This window comes from Xenopus tropicalis, chromosome 9 (genome assembly GCF_000004195.4).
Source record: "Xenopus tropicalis strain Nigerian chromosome 9, UCB_Xtro_10.0, whole genome shotgun sequence".
Lineage (NCBI taxonomy): Eukaryota > Metazoa > Chordata > Amphibia > Anura > Pipidae > Xenopus > Xenopus tropicalis.
In genome coordinates, this window is record NC_030685.2 from 45398076 (window position 1) to 45417720 (window position 19645).

Genomic DNA, 19645 nt, shown 5'->3' on the forward strand with positions numbered 1-19645 from the left:
TTGGCAAAACAGTCAGGTTTAAGAACTTTGACTAATAGTTACTAACATAAGATGCCCTATCAGCATTAAACAATCAACATGACCTATAGGTAACTTTTTATGTAGATTCATATTTTAAAAAGTAGTTTTTCCATGTCAGTATCACTTTAAGATGGATGTTTCTTTTTTCTAATCTGGATGGATGCCATTTCCTCTGCTGAAAGCACATACTGGCAAATAGAGCAGTTTTATACAGTTCCCTTGTGCATTTATACACATTTATATATACATACCTTAATTACCTCTTTTGCTGCATAAACAACCCCAGCTTGCCCAGTCTTTCCTTAAAACTCAGACTTTCTTCAAAACTCAGACTTTCCATTCTCTTTACCAGCTTGGTTGCCCTTATTTGAACTCTCTCTAAAAAAGAAGAATGACCCTTTCCTCCTGTAAATCTATAACGTTTTAATACAGCTCAAAACCTTGTTTGCTCTTGCAGCTGTTTACTGACATTGTTTGCTACAGCCAAGCTTGCTTTGTACAAGTGCCCCTAGGTCCTTTTCCTTTGTAAATTTGCCTAATGCAGTCCCATTAAGGGTATAAGTGGTTTGCATATTTAAATTATATCTACTTCAATAATGCCATTCTTTAGAACATAATCTTGAATGTATCTTCAAATAATTTGCCCCCTACAGATGTCAAAAAAGTGGTAGCATAATGGAATTAATGTGGCATTTATAGATTGTTCTGTGCAAGACTTAAATGCCTTGAACCATAACAGAGATTTGCTGGGACTGAGTTTTCAGTACCTGCTTCACACCAGCAGGTTACATTTAGATAGGAATTTGAATTGTTTGCTGGCTGACAAATTCAGAAAACACCATCTACCAGGTTGATGGCTAGTACTCGTAGAGTAAGAATTGAGAGTGAATCTCAGACAAACGCCACCCAGGACAACAACAAAAAATAAATAAAAAAATAGCACAGCTGATGCCTCTGGGCTGCACTAAGAAAGAGATTTAGTAATGATGCTGAAACTCGCACCTAAGTAAAGTAAATAGATGACACACTGGGCCTTTTTTGCCCTTAAGGGCCAAAATGGAAGGATGAGAAGATACATTTATAAACCAAAAAAAAAAAAAATACAAAGTAGGCTCAAACAGACTTGACTCTAAATTGATTAGTAACAAAATAACAAGTATGATAAACCTGATTCCAAGACATTAGCTTTAATACATTTAAAGGAGGAGGAAAGTCGTTTTGGCATTTTACTGCCAATAGATTAGCCACATTAGTGCCACCTAGAATGCTATAATCATTCTGCAGAAAGCTTTACCATACCTGAGTAAAGAGCCCTAGAATCTCCCTCTGTTTAAGATAGTAGCTGCCATTTTAGCTTGGTCTCCGTAGCTTCCTGCTGCAGCTCTAGCTTGTGGTGAATAAACACTAATATCACTTCTCTTCTGCTCTGTCACAAATTAACCTAGCTTTAGTAAACTCTGATACTTTTGCAAGGCTTAAAGTCCAGTTTCTTCCCTCAGACCATGCTCCATTGTTAGTCACCTTTACTTGGGCATGGGTAGCCCTAAACCTGCAGTGGCGATTATTCCCTAAATGGGTGCAGCATAAACAGGTAGTATAGTAAGTGCCACCTTTTTTTAACTCCGTATTAAGACAAAAATTCTGGCTTAGCCCTGAATGGCACTGTCTTGGATGCAGGGAAAGTCTATATGAATCCTGGTTGTGTGCTGAGTGGCAGAGTGTATGTTAGTGGATGATACCGCTGACACGAATGCAGTTACACTTGAGTGTCACAGTGAGTGTCAGCGGGATGTTAATCTGAAAAGAATACACCTAATCAGAGTTGTTTAGGGCTGCCCATGTGTTTGATAAAGGGGATGCAAAAATAAGCTATTAGCCAGAGGAAAAACACCCCACTGTGTCCTTAAAGGAACAGTAACACCAAAAAAGTGTATAAAAGGAACTACAGCATAATGTACAGTTGCCCTGCACTGGTGCAACTGGTGTATTTGCTTTAGAAACATTACTATAGTTTAGTAAATGAAGCTGCTTTGTAGCCATGGGGGCAGCCATTTAAAAGAGAAAAGGCACAGGTTACATAGCAGATAACAGATAAGTTCTGTACAATACAATGGTGTTTTATCTGTTATCTGCTATGTAACCTGTGCCTTTTCTCCTTTTCCCAGCTTGAATGGCTGCCCCCATGGCTACACAGCAGCTTTTTATATAAACTATAGAAGTGTTTCTGAAGCAAATGTGCAAATTTTACCAGTGCAGGGCAACAGTGCATTGTATTATGATTACTTAAAAACATTTTTATTTTTTGGTGTTACTGTTCCTTTAAAGAACTGCAACTGGAACATGGGTCCATGACCACATCTAAGGCTGACATGTTAGAACACTTTCGTCGCTACTACCAAAGCTTTTATGACTTCCAACCAGAGCAACCAGAGTTTTTTTTTTTTTTAAATAGTATTGAATTCCAACTCTCACAGGACCAGAGTCAGTGGCACTTAATATTTTGCTTGAGGAGGTTAAGGAGTCCATAGGTAGCTTACGTAGAGGAAAAGGTCCTGGGTCTTGATGGGATTTCAGCCTAATAGTATAAACAAAACTCTGAATTTCTTTCCCCCAAATTATAGTGCACACTACATATTGATGTGACAATAGACTCCTGTTATGACCCGACTCCAGGTATGAGGCAAACATTGCATTAATAACCAAAGAGGACAAATCTCCTCACAGATGTGAATCTTATAGATCCATATTGCTGCACAACTGTAATAAGATTTTTGCCAAAATATCAGAACAAACTTCATGTTGGTTTGAAAAACGTGAAGTCACTGAATTAAATCCAAATCCACACTCATAGAACACCAAGCTCTCCAGACACAAGGGGTTCGCTTAAAAGTAGGCTTTTATTGTTGCTCCATTAAAAAGAAAAAAAAGAAAAAGAAAATGAATGAAATCCACCCACTTTTTCTAATTTTGGACCAGAGTTATATAGTAAAAACCACTGTGCAAAGTTTGGGGATCCTGGTTTTAATAATGTCTGAATGGCAGCAATTTAAATTTCCCCACTGAAAGTCAATGAGTGACGGTGGTTGGTGGCTTCACTCACTTTTTCTAACCTGGAACTGCATACCCAGTGACTAATTCTAAGTTTAGGGACCCTAGGATTAATAGTTAAAGAACAGTAGCAGTTTAAATTTAAACCAATAAAAGTCAGTAGGTAAATTGTGATTGGTGGTTGGTGGGTTTGCCCACCTTTTCTAACCTTGAGTTGGAAGTCACCCAGTGACAAGCAGTGGGCACCCTGGCATAAATACTGTTTGAATGACAGCATTTTAAATTTAAACCAGTAAAATTCAATGGATGAAATCTGATTGGCTGTTAGTGGCCCAACCCACTTTTCCTATTTTTGAACTGCAGTCCCCCAGTGACCAACTTTGAAAAGTTTGGGGACTTAGGCATAACAATTGTGGGACTGACAGCATTTTACTCTTTTCCGTTGAAAGTAAATAGGTAAAATGTGTTTGGCTGTTGGTGGCTCCATCCACTTTTTCTAACTTTGAACGGCAAATACCCAGTGACTAACTTTGGAAGGTTTAACATTCTGGAATTAATACTTAAATAATGGCATCAGTTTAAATATAAACCAATTAAATTTAATGGGTGGAAATGGATTGTTGGTGGCTCCGTTTACTTTTTTTTTTAAAATCCTGAATACGTAGTCAGCCAGTGACTGGTGATGCAAAGTTTAGGAACCCTGACATAAATAGTGTGAGAAAGGCAGCATTGGCTGTTGATTGGCTGTTGGTGGCTCCACCCACTCTTTAAAACCTAAAAATGCAGTCCCCTAGTGCCCCCTGGTGTTAATACTGTGAGAATGGCAGCAGGTTGAATTTCCCCATTGAAAATCAATAGTTAAAATCTGATTGGCTGTTGGTGGCTCCACCCACTTTACCTAGTTACCTGGTGAGTAGCTCTGCAAAGTTTAGGGACCTTAGTATTAATATTTAAAGAATGGCAGCAGTTTAAATTTAAACGTATGAAGTCTATAGGTAAAATGTATAGCTGTTGGTGGCCCGCCCACTTTTCTAAACTTGGAACGTAGTCACCCAGTGACAAACTGTGCAAAGTTTGGGGACCCTGACATTAAACATCTGAGAATGGCAACAGTTAAAATTTCCCCACTGAAAACAATGAAAGAAATGTGATTGGCTTTTGGCGGCCCCACCCACTTTTTGTAACCATGAGTATGTAGTCACCCAGTGACTGACTGTGTAATGTTTGGGAACCCTGGCATCAAACCAATGAAATTTAATAGGTGAAATCTGATTGGCTGTTGGTGGCTCCGCACACTTTTTCAAAACTAAAACTGCGGTCTCCTAGTGACCAATGTAAAGAGTTTGGGGACCCTGGTATTAATACTGTGAGTATGGCAGCAGGTTGAATTTCCCCATTAAAAGTCAATAGGTAAAATCTGATTGGCTGTTGGTGGCTCCATCCACTTTTCAAAACTAAAACTGCAGTTTTTTACTGTGAGAATTACAATGTAGAAACCAAGGGATTTATTTTGCGAGCATTAGGATATTTATTAACACATCACTTTTTATTTTATTAACACATAATTCCACTTTTTATCTCCAGAGATGTGGGACCTCAGTGGGTGCAAAATTTGCTCCTACATACCACATATGCCTCAAAAAATCCCATAGTAATGAATAGAGAGTGGTGCAATTTTACTGTGTATATATCTGGATTTTTTTTTGGTGTATACCAGTGCTGTCCAACTTCTGCGGTGCCGAGGGCCGGAATTTCTCGCGCATACATGGTGGAGGGCCGCTAATGGAAGCCACTCCCCCCTTTTAAACCACACCCACTTCAAACCACACCCATTTTATCACAATGGTGGTAGTGCAGCGAAAACCCAAATGCTTGGTCCTCACTGCAGGGATATCAACCATCATTCATATGTGAAAGAATTATATTATGTCATATTAAGACATACCCTAAAATCCATATGACTCCTCCTCCCCTGTGGATAGCACAGCAACCCCCAGCATATAATTACACACCTTAGGGACCATTTAATGGCTATTTCCACCTGCTAACAAACTCCCAGAAAAAACCCCTGCCAGGTTCACCTCCCACAGGCACCTACTTGTGTGTGCCATACTCTGCCTGCCCTATGATGCCTGTGTCTGCCATATGCTGCCTGTGTGTGCCATACTCTGCCCTACCCTGCCTGTGTATGCCATACTCTCCCTGCCCTATGCTGCCTGTGTGTTCAATACCCTCCCTGTCCTACGCTGCCTGTTTGTGCCATACCCTCCCTGCCCTATGCTGCCTATGTGCAATACTCTGGCTGCCCTATGCTGCCTACACACAGACAGCATAGGCCAGGCAGTACATACAATGTCTGAGGTGTGAACAGATAAACAATGTGGGTGATTACAGCCTGAGCCTGAGGTGTGAACACTGCAGGAGGTGAACAATGCAGAGATTAAAAGGTGTGAACAGTACAGGGGATTACATATTTAAACAATACAGAGGCATTACAGCCTGAATCTGAGGTGATAACCATGCAGGGTTTACACAAGGGTAAACCAGCAAAGCAGCCAGACAGGTGGGGGGCCACACAGAGGGGGGTCACCAGTTGGACAGCACTAGTGTATACTATACATAGGAGTTATAAGGACAGTGAATATTTGAGAAGCAATTATAAAAGGAGCAAAATGGCTGGTAAGGAGTGTTTTGATATAGTCAGAACTTGACAGAACTCACTGAAACAAATCCCCACTTAAACAGGGGATTAGAAACAAATCTCAAACGCCTCAGTGGATGACATCAAGCTGCTGTAGTGGAAAGTGTGCAGCTTGAACTCGAAAGATCCTTATTATTCAATTACATTCATTGATATAAACACAACCTCCTTTTGATGCAGGAAACCTACCCAGTGAGTAAAAAGCTTCTCTCAAAAGATGGGTTAGTCATGTTTATCATGCCCTGAGAATGGCAGCAGGTCGAATTTCCGACAAGTCGGTAGGTAAAATTCTCATTGGCTATTCACAGCTCCGCCCACTTTTGGACATCCAACAATCATCATATTTTTATTGAGGCTGACCCCATGACTATGTGATTCAAGTTAGTGTAGCCCACTTTGGGTCATCCAACAAATCTCGCTGTTTCATTCGGGGTGACCCCGTGATTATGTTATTCAAGTTTGGGGAGTGTAGCTTCAAAGCTGTAAGAGTGGCAGCAGTTTGAAAATCTTCCCTGTCAAAGTCAATGGGTAATTTGGTGTGTTGGAAGCGGCACCACAAGACGGGGTGGCATCACTTAAAAAAGAACAAGCAACCTGCTCCACTATAGGGCAAAGAAGTATGGAGAGTTTGGGTGTTGTACCCCCTAAAACTGTAGGAGGAGTAGCGTTTAGAAAATGGGGGGGGCGCTTAGAATAAGAAGAAAAGGCGGAAGAATAAGTCGAAGAACAGTATGTTGGGTTTTTTAAGTAACTGTAGTTCTAGTTTTTTTATGTACTCTAAACTTGGTGTCATTAAAAACCACTCACCCACATAAGGCCAGGTTTTAGCACACAGGATTTAATTGTTTCTTACTCCTGTAGATATCTGTAGTAAACAGTAGGACATAAGTTTTTACTGGCTACAAACGATGACTACATTGTTGTTGACTAAAAAAAAAAAAAACTATGATTTTCTTGCTGCACTTCCCTCTACAAATGTTTCTTTAAAGGGCACCTATCATGCTCAAATTGTTTCCCCCCCCCCAAGTTTTTGCCACGTTTACACAAAATGAGCATGTCTTCCTTCGCGTTCATTATGCACTTGCGATTTTACCTCCTACGTCACATGCAAGAGCAAATTGTGGCACTCGCTTATTATATGCCTTTTTTTTTTTGTTAACTCTATATCGCAGCTGTTTCGCCACTCTGATAATCAAGGAACTTTCTGACATTATTGGTTTTCTGACCAGGTAAAAGTAGTCTTAAAATGTCCATAAACTGGAAAAATTTACATATATTCAATTGATCTGCTTGTCAGCTCAAAGTTTGGATATTTTGCTATTTGACCATGCATGCAAAGTAGCATTGCCTGTTTGTTATTGGAGAATAAATAGGAGGTATCATCACACTAATGCATCTACAGATGCTCCATCCACATGACGAGTCAACACATTACATTTTCATCTTGTACAGACCTGCTGCAATCCAATATATACTATATGTGCTCTGTTTTATAATATGGTTAAAATAATCCAAAATGCTGATCAAATCTGGGCATATGTGATCACCTTTAAATTCCCAACTACACTTCCCAAGAAATTTCTTTTCTCTTGTATCAGTTATTGGTTGATTATACATCTGTATGATTGTTTGCATCTATTATTGTGCAGTGCCGTGGATTATGTTGGCACTTTATAAATACTTGTTAATAATTATTGGTCAGCAAAGATTTTTTCAGCCTCACTGAGTAAAATTCAGAAAGGAAATGTTGTGATGTGATGCTTTTAGGTTAAATGTCTAATATTTTAAAATATTGCCCATGTATGTTATATTTGAAAACTCATCTGTTAGCACCCTGTAACTTGGATATTTAAGTATTGCTTTAACTCTTAGGTCTAAATGTGAAGACCGAGAGGAATTGTCCCCCAAGAGGATCAAAACAGAGGTAATGTGATATTTAGTCAGTCATTCAGGAGAATGTGGATAGACATGATGCCAATAGCTCACAGACCATTCTGACCTGTATCTATATAACAACAAATGACTGGAAACAAAACTAACTATTTTTAGCAAGTCAAACACAACTTCTCCAACAAAAATCTGCACCATCTTTTAATTTCAGCTAACCAAAATGATGCCACCATTCACCATTGTTATATATTCAACATTTTTCAAACATTCACTTGAAAGAAAGTATTGCGTTTTAGAAACTCATTTAAGCAGGTCAGAAAAGTTTCAATCTATAACTCACCCTTCCTACCATTTAAAAACCTGCATCAACACATCGCCAAATCCATTGCCATCCAATCCATTGCCTTCCCTGTGACCAGAACATACTGGGAGGGAGAGGGCCCTGAAGAAATTCTCTTGGAATTAGTGAATTCAGGGTATCGAGATGGTGTGTTTTATGAAAGAAATAAAAATTATTTAGTACCTGAAAAATTGTCTATTCCCATGTTTCATCATTTACCTAAAATTCATGAAAAGAAACATCCACCAGAAGGTAGGCCTATTGTTTCCTGTATTGGTTCTCTTAATGAGAATTTATTTGAGTTGATAGATATGTTTCTGCAGCCTCTAGTCAAATGGCTTGATTATTACTAAGGGATACTAAGCATGGATTACAAATTTTGGAGGTTTTCATCTGGGATGTTGATGTTGCAGGGCTTTATTCATGTATCCTGCACGGTAAAGGTAAGAAGGCAGTAGAATATTATTTAGATTTATATAGACTTTGGCCCCTGGAATGAAGGATTTTTCTGAGAGACGAAGTCAGATACCCTAAGAACATGTTTACAAAAAATGAATAAATCCTGTGTATCTTTTCATAGAGGACTTAGTGCAGCTTTTCTGTTCTTATGGTTGTATTTACATAGACCTTTCTGATAAAGCTTTCTTAGTTTTTACCTTTCCTTCTCCCTTAAAGTTATTTCACATAACATTAAGGGTCTCAATTCTCCCATAAAACGGAGGATGGCAGGATGAATGGATGAATTTATTTGCCACACACATAAAATTTTATCAACCATATTTCCCAACTCTGTTTTGCCGTGTAATATTGTCTTTATTTTTTTAACCTGTCTTTACCATGTTGAATTGAACATCTATGTTACCGATGATATTAACCAATCATGTATAAAACTTGTATGTATAAAAATGAAGGGAAGCCTATATCCTGGTGTACACATCAAACTTATTTTTATTTAATATGAGAGTCTGTGAGCCACTGAGATGGTATCTGATCTTGTGTTTGTGGGGCACAATCATTCTAAGCTGCTTCTTAGAATACCTGTGATTAGTTTCACGAAGAGAGTGAAAGATATAAGGAGATTTAATATAATACATATTCTACAAATGCAGTATTTCTCTCATTTTATTAAAAGTGTTTTGAGTATAGATATACAGTCATGTGAACAAATTAGGACACTCATAGTGATTATCTTACCTGCAATGACAATTTAATGTAGATACAGTGGCTTGCAAAAGTATTCGGCCCCCTTGAACTTTTCCACATTTTGTCACATTACAACCACAAACATGAATCAATTTTATTGGAATTCCACGTGAAAGACCAATACAAAGTGGTGTACACGTGAGAAGTGGAACGAAAATTATACATGATTCCAAACATTTTTTACAAATAAATAACTGCAAAGTGGAGTGTGCGTAATTATTCAGCCCCCTGAGTCAATACTTTGTAGAACCACCTTTTGCTGCAATTACAGCTGCCAGTCTTTTAGGGTATGTCTCTACCAGCTTTGCACATCTAGAGACTGAAATCCTTGCCCATTCTTCTTTGCAAAACAGCTCCAGCTCAGTCAGATTAGATGGACAGCGTTTGTAAACAGCAGTTTTCAGATTTTGCCACAGATTCTCGATTGGATTTAGATCTGGACTTTGACTGGGCCATTCTAACACATGGATATGTTTTGTTTTAAACCATTCCATTGTTGCCCTGGCTTTATGTTTAGGGTCGTTGTCCTGCTGGAAGGTGAACCTCCGCCCCAGTCTCAAGTCTTTTGCAGACTCCAAGAGGTTTTCTTCTAAGATTGCCCTGTATTTGGCTCCATCCATCTTCCCATCAACTCTGACCAGCTTCCCTGTCCCTGCTGAAGAGAAGCACCCCCAGAGCATGATTTTGCCACCACCATATTTGACAGTGGGGATGGTGTGTTCAGAGTGATGTGCAGTGTTAGTTTTCCGCCACACATAGGGGCCCATTTACTTACTCACGAGCCGGCCGAATGCGTCCGATTGCGTTTTTTTCGTAATGATCGGTATTTGGCGATTTTTTCGGAAAATTGTTGCGACTTTTTCGTTACCAATACGATTTGCGCGACAAAACGCGAGTTTTTCGTAGCCGTTACAATGCGCTCGTATTTTGTCGCGACTTTTTCGTAGCCTTCGTGCCGAGTACGAAAGATTCGGATTCATTCAAGCTTCAGTATGGTGACTTTACTTGGGCCAGGTTGGAGCTGCAGGGTGCCATTGAGTCCTATGGGAGGCTTCCAAAATCATGCTAAGTCTGAAAGTTTCGCGCGCCGCTTCCGAGCGCTCAATACGAAAAAGTCGCGACAAGATACGAGCGCATCGTAATGGCTACGAAAAACGTGTGTTTTTTCGCGCAAATCGTATTTGTAACAAAAAAGTCGCGACAATTTCCGAAAAAGTCGTAAAAGGCGCAGAAAAAATCGCAAAAAATACGAAAAAGTCGCAAAATGTTTTCCAATCGGATTTTTCCAATTGGGATTCGAATTCGTGTCTTAGTAAATGTGCCCCATAGTGTTTTGCATTTTGGCCAAAAAGTTCCATTTTGGTCTCATCTGACCAGAGCACCTTCTTCCACATGTTTGCGGTGTCCCCCACATGGCTTGTGGCAAACTGCAAACGGGACTTCTTATGGTTTTCTGTTAAAAATGGCTTTCTTCTTGCCACTCTTCCATAAAGGCCAACTTTGTGCAGTGCACGACTAATAGTTGTGCTATGGACAGATTCCCCCACCTGAGCTGTAGATCTCTGTAGAGTCACCATGGGCCTCTTGGCTGCATTTCTGATCAGCGCTCTCCTTGTTCGGCCTGTGAGTTTAGGTGGACGGCCTTGTCTTGGTAGGTTTACAGTTGTGCCATACTCCTTCCATTTTCATTATGATCGCTTGAACAGTGCTCCGTGGGATGTTCAAGGCTTTGGAAATCTTTTTGTAGCCTAAGCCTGCTTTAAATTTCTCAATAACTTTATCCCTGACCTGTCTGGTGTGTTCTTTGGACTTCATGGTGTTGTTGCTCCCAATATTCTCTTAGTCAACCTCTGAGGCCGTCACAGAGCAGCTGTATTTGTACTGCCATTAGATTACACACAGGCGCACTCTATTTAGTCATTAGCACTCATCAGGCAATGTCTATGGGCAACTGACTGCACTCAGACCAAAGGGGGCTGAATAATTACGCACACCCCACTTTGCAGTTATTTATTTGTAAAAAATGTTTGGAATCATGTATGATTTTCTTCCACTTCTCACGTGTACACCACTTTGTATTGGTCTTTCACGTGGGATTCCAATAAAATTGATTCATGTTTGTGGCTGTAATGTGACAAAATGTGGAAAAGTTCAAGGGGGCCGAATACTTTTGCAAGCCACTGTATATTGGTCTTAGTGGACATTAACCTGTTCCCTGTCAGCTGATTTGGTGCTTCTGGTGCTTACATTGCCACACAGGTTTTGAATATTTTGTGTTAATTAATTTTCCTTTTTCCTGGGGGTGACTTTTAGTTTACCTAGGAGAACTATATTTTGTTTTTTTAATGACTCCTTTAAATATGCTACCAATTTGGTGTAATTCCACCAGATATAGGCTTCTAAATGGCTAGAAGATGGGGAAAATCCTATATTCTTTAATATAAAGACCCATATCAGAATTTTTTATGCACAAAAATAAAACTGATTTGTGAAGTCCCTTGTCTCATGGACACACCAATTCCAAATATTGTATAGTTTTATAAAGGTTTTTGACTTATATAGGTCAACAACTCCCAGTAATACAGTACCACATTTACAAAGCACTGCTCCAGAAATATGCATACTTAAGATTTCAAGGCCAAATATTCCATTAGCAGTATGTTTACCCTAGGTAACCATACATTTTTGGAAATAAGACATTCTTACAAATCCAAAATGGGTAAATGTATCTTTCTTTTCCAAAGTACCATACCTCAATTCATTCCTAAATTTATCAGTTTTAAAAAAAATTCAGAAATGTAAAAAAAACACCACAATGCTTCCAGTTATTTCCCACAGTTCATTATGTACCTACATAAAACATTAGGTACCATAAATTTGAAAGCCATCTACTGTACATGGCCCAAAATAAAATCTCCTGTCATTTCAGTTACTGCAAAACCAACAGATTTACAGCATTTTATGTGGGGTTCAGACATAAACTAGAACTAGACCCACATCTCCAATAATTAAACAACCAAAGTCCCAATCCGGGGCAGTGCACTGTTGGTTACACTATTAATTGAGAAAGCTCAGAGTGCAGAGTAAAACGTGTGTCGGCATCATGCAGCGTTGGTGGTTCTGTCTGCACATAACTTCAGTCTGAGATTGAAGGTAACCGTAGGCGTGGAACTGAAGGAGAACTGTGAGATATGTGGGATACAGACCAAGTGGTATCATTGACAGCTTATGAGACTCCTTGCTCCGTGTTATATTAAAGGGCAAATGTGATCTGAATATAATCGTAATTTTAAATGAACTGTGCCCCTTATACATATGTATGTTGACTCTGGGATGTGAGCAGTTGCTTTTGAACAATTGGGTGCTTTTTATATACAGGACTGAGACTGTGCCGATGCCACCATTATTTATATTGGTTTTATTACAAATACTTATTTTGTGGTGTTCACACTATGGGGCTGATTTACTAACCCACGAATCCGACCCGAATTGGAAAAGTTCCGACTTGAAAACGAACATTTTGCGACTTTTTCGTATGTTTTGCGATTTTTTCGGATTCTGTACGAATTTTTCGTTACCAATACGATTTTTGCGTAAAAACGCGAGTTTTTCGTATCCATTACGAAAGTTGCGTAAAAAGTTGCGCATTTTTCGTAGCGTTAAAACTTACGCGAAAAGTTGCGCATTTTTCGTAGCGTTAAAACTTAATGCTACGAAAAATGCGCAACTTTTCGCGTAAGTTTTAACGCTACGCAAAATGCGCAACTTTTTACGCAACTTTCGTAATGGATAGGAAAACTCGCGTTTTTACGCAAAAATCGTATTGGATCCGAAAAATTCGTAAAGAATCCGAAAAAATCGCAAAACATACGAAAAAATCGCAAAGTACCGATCATTACGAAAAAAACGCAATCGGACTCCATTCGACCCGTTCGTGGGTAAGTAAATCAGCCCCTATGGAGGGCTTATGGAATTTTCTAATAAAGTGGATATTTTATATGTGAACTATTGGGCAAGTTGGTGATTCGGTGACCGACCACATCCAACCCCTTCTGAAAGCTATATAATGTATCAGCCAGTACGACTGGTCCAGGGAGGGAATTCCACAACTTCACAGCTCTCACAGTAAAAAATCCTTTCCGAATATTTAAATGTAACCTCCCTTCTTCTAAATGGAGTGGGTGCCCTCATGTCAGCTATAATGACCTACTGGTAAATAAAGCATTAGAGAGGTTATTATATGATCCCCTTATATATTTTTATAAAAACATGAAACAGAAACATGAATTATTTTATGCACAAAAATACAACTGATTTGTAAACTTTATTGTCTCTTGAACGTACCAATACTAAATTTGTATAGTTTTATGGAGATTTCTCACTTATATATGGTCAAAAAGCACTGCTCCAGAAATCTGCATACTTTAGATTTCAAGACCAAATATTCCACTTAGAGTAGGTTAACCCTAGAAAACTATACATTTTTAGAAAGAACAGATTCTGATAAACCCAGAATAGATACTGCCTTTTTACTCCTAATTACCAAGTTGCAAGTTTTCGTCAGTCTCCCTGACGAAAGTTCCTGTAAGGAACTGAAACGTTGGATCAATAAAAACCATGTAAGGAAACTTTTTGTTCATAAACACATGGGTAGTTTTGTGTGTGGTAAAAGAGGCAACAGTGTAGGGTTATTCCTGAAAACCATATATGTTTGGAAAGTACACATTCTGAAAAATCTAATGTGGGTAAACACACCTTTCTACACCAAAGTACCAATCTGCAAAGCCAAATCTCCAAATCATTAAGTTAGCATATTTTATGACATTTCTGAAAATCACCTAAAAATTTTGAAGTTAAGGTATCACCCCAAATATGAGTGCCAGAGGTTTGCTGAACAGTTTGATGCCCAATATGCATAGATACACCAAAATATGTGGTCTGAAAATCACCTAAAAATGTTGCAATTTGCCACGTTGCAGAGCCCCCGACTGCATATTATGTGCTGTAAGACCCCCTAACTGTACAGAAAACCATATTTTTTTAAAAGTACACATTCTGACAAATCGAAAACAAGTGAAGACATCTTTCTACACCAAAGTATCAAATTGCAAAACTACACTAAAAGAAATGCAACAAACTACAATGCAAGTATAAAACTGCAATAAAATCACAAAAATGAAATACAATTAGGCAAATCAGTGAAATAACAAAATTAATTATTTCACAGCGTGCTTAGGTGTCAGAATACCTGATCCAATGGTCACAATGTGAAATAAATAGTTTTTAGGTGAAAAACAAAAGACAAAATGATAAATTAAGGAACTAATAAAAAAAGTACATGTGTTTGTGTATACATGTGTGTACACCTCTAAAAAGTGTGTGAATGTGTGATTATGTGTATGGAAGTGTGTAAAAGTGTGCAAAAGAAAAAAAACTCTAACTTTAGTAAAATGTATATGTGTTTAAATGCATGAATGTTTGTAAAAAATGTGTAAAAAAAGCCACTAAAACTCTAATGGGATGGGCAGCAGCTCTCTGGTAGTTGGGTCAGAAGGAGGGCCCCACTAGCTGCCCCCCCCTTTAAACAAGTCAGGAGGAGGAGGAGGAAGAAGAAGAGGTGAAGGAGGCAGCAGGACCCAGCCAGAAACCGGGCCCACGCTTTACCAGCGAGGTTGAAGAGGTTCTGTAACAATGTGAATTTTTGTTTGGAGCCAATTCCTGTCAGATAAACACAGCCATAAGAAAAGAACTCCTGCAGGAAGTAGCAAATCTTGTGAGTGCTGTAAGTCTTGTATGCCATTATGGACACACGCGGTGTACAAGTGCTTCAGCTGGGGGTCTGCCTGGTGAATACATGGACACAGATAGGAGACGTTTTTAATTAAATTTTTTTTTTTTTTTTAAATTGTAAATCACTTTTTTATCATTTGGAAATATCTCTGCTTGTTATGTATGCTGAAGGCCGCTAATTAACATTGCTTGAGCTTTTGGGCACAACAGCGCTACAGAGATGTGATACAATATGTTCAGAGCCAAAATGGCAAGCCAATATAACTGAGTTAGGATTTTGCCCTCCACATCATTTTTTTTTTTTTTTTTTTTAAATAAACCCTTCATTTTATTAAAAAAAAAAAATATTTGGTAATTTGCAGATTGGGTTCCAGATAATAGCCTTCTAGTACACCTGTTTCCCCACATAACCTTTTAAATAGATTACATGATCTGCAGCTGTTAGGCCTTATTTTTGTGTCTGGATCCCACCACGTTAATTAATGGGAAGTGATTTACCTCTAGCTTTTTTTTTTTTTTAACGTCTTTTGTCTTGTTCTGGAATCACTGGTGAATCCAGAAGGCATTGTTTTTGCTTTTGTGAACTCAATCTCAAGCACAGTGCCAAAGGCCCACAGCCAAGGACAGGCAAGAATCCCAGCAGCAGGCCACTGCAGAGGCAGTGGTGCAGAACCCTGCAGATGAGCAACCCCTGGTTGTCAGTGGGGCAGATGTGCCAGACCCCATTCAGTTTCCAGGTAAATATTATTTGGCAAGTTGTTTAACAAAGCAGTCACTTCAAAATTTTCTGCAATGTATTCTTATGCCTGTGTACAATTTATATATTTTAAAACACCAAGCTGGACTCCCACACCAATCCTTGTCCACACCTCTGTGATGCCCCCCAGACATAAGTTACAAAATTCAAAATGTTATTAACCCATGTCTTGAACTGTGGGTGTAAGTGCTGTGGGAATGAGCAGTTAGGTTATGACACTTGCGGCCCTGGTTCATAAATGAGCCATTAAAAAATGCAAAGTGCTTAGTACCGGAGTGAGCAGAGGCAGCTGCGAGAGCTTGTTTAAGGGAACCTTTATGTTGCTTCCCCCACCAGAGGTGCAGGCTAATAGAGCCTGTACTCTGCTTGGGGGAAACAATATTTTTTTTTTGTTTTGTTTTTTTAAAAAGCCCCTGCCTTACATGTGTATAATGCGCATATGCTACAACACCGCTCATTATGGAGATTTCACTCACTGAGCAACATCTTTCTGAGTATGGGCAGCAAACAGCTATCTCAGCAGTGTGCAGTCCACTTCTACTGTGGGTCAAGTCATAAAGGAGATTTTAATATTAAAATGAATAATTTTTGTATTTCTGTTTATCTAAAACAAAATTCTGTTTAAGGCTAAATACAGTCACTTACCCAAAATTTCCTGCCCATGCCATAGTTGTAGGTCCTCTTAGAACAGCGCTGTCAGACCAAGCATAAGAGAAAAACAGCCAATGTGGTAAAAGTCCTGCTTTAATCTTCTCCACTCTGCCTCAGTTGAGGGAAGGAAATGAGGCTGTGCAAAAGCATCCTAAACACTTGCGTTAGTATCCTGCTGAAGGTGGGGTGGCTCATGCCGACGAGGCATGCGGAGACCTGTTAGAAATGGCCAGTGTCCAGGAAATGCAAGACCGCAAGCAGTTTGCAGATCCCACACAGGGCTTGAGACCTTGCCGTCACAGGATCCTGATCCCGAATAACAAGATCATAGACCTGGAGCATGGCGGCATGGCTTAGGCGGTACATCCTCACCTCCTCATCATCAGACAGATCGTTGAGGGAAGCTACAGCCCTTCAGAATGCTCCTCTACTCTCTGACGTTCGCTTCTTTAAAAAAAAAAGGAACGACAAAAGGAATCAGGAAGTCGGGAATTATTTCTGGATAATTCATACTTGTAAAACTCAAATGGCTTCTGGGAAGGGTTATTATATCTACGGTAGTCTTTACCCAGCATTTCCTGTACCTTAAAAGCAAGCTGTTTTTTTCAGGTTAAACTCTGTGTGAAACACAAATTGTTTAGGTTCCCCTTGAAGTGTGTGAAATAGAAAACAATAATGTGTTTAAGTTGCCCTTGAAAGTGTGTATACTAAAAAAACTAATATGTTTAAGCTGCCCTTGAAAGTGTGTCAAGGACAGGCTGTCAATGAAAATTCTATTTTATTGTGTTTTTTTTCTAGTTAAACTCAAATAATTTGAGTATTAAAAGCCTTCCATAGTCCGAGTCCATTCCACACAATGGTACTCGACAGGTAAAACTTGCCATGGTTTTTTTTTTTTTCCATAAAATAAATTCACCTAAACTTTATAAATTCCAAATGTTTGTGGATTGTTATAAGAATTTTTAGCGAAAACCACAATTTTTTCATGTAAAAACTCTCAAAAACAAAATAATAAGTCTGGAAATCCACACCACATTTAAAAAACACAATATTTTCTCAAAGTATCTTAGTAAATGCACCCCTCTGTGTTTCCTTTGTAATCATAATAAAGACCACTTCTGCCATCAGGTTAACGACCCAGGCAGAATCCAGCTCAACAAACAGACTGACATAATGAATCTTCCAGGGGTGCTGTGATCAAAAATGTATGAAAAACAGCTTTTAACAGTAAGCTATTCTTCCTAAGGGAACTATGCCAGATGAGACTAGGCACAGAAAAGGACACGCAGGAGCAAACAAATGCAGTGTTGTAGGTTGTAGCATACAGTGGATATAAAAAGTCTACACACCCCTGATAAAATGTCAGGTTCCTGTGCTGTACAAAAATAAAAAGATAAATCATTTCAGAACTTTTTCCACCTTAATGTGACCTATAAACTGTACCACTCAATTGAAAAACAAACTGAAATCTTTTAGGCGGAGGGAAGAAAACAAAAAACTAAAATAATGTGGTTGCATAAGTGTGCACACTCTTAAACTAAAGCTGGCCATACACGTGGCGATCTAATAATGTTTCGTGCGACCATCGGTCGCACAAAACATCGTCAGATCCGCCACACACAGTCAGGGCTGAAACAGCAGATAAGGAGGTAGAAACAATAGGATTTCTACCTCCTTCTGCCGATTCAGCCCTGACGGCAGATTTTGGTCAGGCGCCTTCTATGGTGCCCGATCAAAATTTTCTAACCTTGCCGATTGGCGAGTCGTCCGATATCAGCAGCTTCCTGATATTCGGTCGACTCGCCGACATGCCATACACGCACCGAATATCGTACGAAACGAGGTTTTGTACGATAGTATCGGTGCGTGTATGGCCAGCTTAATACTTTGTTGAAGCACCTTTTGATATTATTACAGCACTCAGTCTTTTTGGGTATGAGTCTATCAGCATGGCACATTTTGACTTTGCAAGATTTGCCCACTCTTCTTTGCAGAAACACTCCAATTCAGTCAGATTGCGAGGGCATCTCCTGTGCACAGCCCTCTTCAGATCACCCCACAGATTTTCAATCGGATTCAGGTCTGGGCTCTGGCTGGGCCATTCCAAAACTTTAATATTCCGGTGAAGCCATTCCTTTGTTGATTTGGATGTATTCTTTGGGTCGTTGTCATGCTGAAAGATGAAGTTCCTCCTCTTGTTTAGCTTTCTAGCAGAAGCCTGAAGGTTTTGTGCCAATATTGACTGGTATTTGGAACTTCTCATTATTCCCTCTATCTTAACTAAGGCCCAAGTTCCAGCTGAAGAAAAACAGCCCCAAAACATGATGCTGCCACCACCATGCTTCACTGTGGGTATGGTGTTCTTTTGGTGATGTGCAGTATTGTTTTTGCGCCAAACATATCTTTTGGAATTATGGCCAAAAGTTCAACCTTGGTTTTATCAGATCATAACACCTTTTCCCACATGCTTTTGGGAGACTTCAGATGTGGTTTTGCAAAATGTAGCCTGGCTTGGATGTTTTTCTTCGTAAGAAAAGGCTTTTGTCTTGCCCCTCCTACCGCATAGCCCAGACATATGAAGAATACGGGAGATTGTTGTCACATGTACCACACAGCCAGTACTTGCCAGATATTCCTGTTGTGCCATATTTTCTCCACTTGATGATGACTGTCTTCACTGTGTTCCATGGTATATCTAATGCCTTGGAAATTCTTTTGTACCCTTCTCCTGACTGATATCTTTTAACAATGAGATCCCTCTGATGCTTTGGAAGCTCTCTGTGGACCATGGCTTTTGCTGAGGGATGCGACTATAAAAATGTCAGGAAAGACCAACTCGAGCAGCTGAACTTTATTTGGGGTTAATCAGAGGCACTTTAAATGATGGCAGGTGTATGCTGACTCCTATTTAACATGATTTTGAATGTGATTGCTTAATTCTTAACACAGCTATATCCCCAGTTAGAAGAGGGTGTGCACACTTATGCAACCACATTATTTTAGTTTTTTTGGTTTTCTTCCCTCCACCTAATAGATTTCAGTTTGTTTTTCAATTGAGTGGTACAGTTTATAGGTCAATTGAGTGGTACAGTTTATTACAGCACAGGAAGCTGACATTTTACCAGGGGTGTGTAGTCTGTGCTACTGATAATGCATAGAATAAAATGAGGCAGTCCTTAAAGAAGCCCTTAAAGGAGAACTAAAGCTTAGCTAAATAAGTATGCTAGAAATGTTGTAAATGATC

General features: G+C 39.3%; 1 protein-coding gene across 2 annotated transcripts in view; it reads left to right on the forward strand.

The window, feature by feature from the left end:
- nab1 (NGFI-A binding protein 1) overlaps positions 1–19645 on the forward strand; it is a 90817-nt gene that overhangs the window by 43878 nt on the left and 27294 nt on the right. For both annotated transcript variants that reach the window (XM_012968009.3, NM_001126751.1), the window contains 1 exon segment: positions 7643–7694. In XM_012968009.3, coding sequence (XP_012823463.1) covers positions 7643–7694 — 52 coding nt within the window.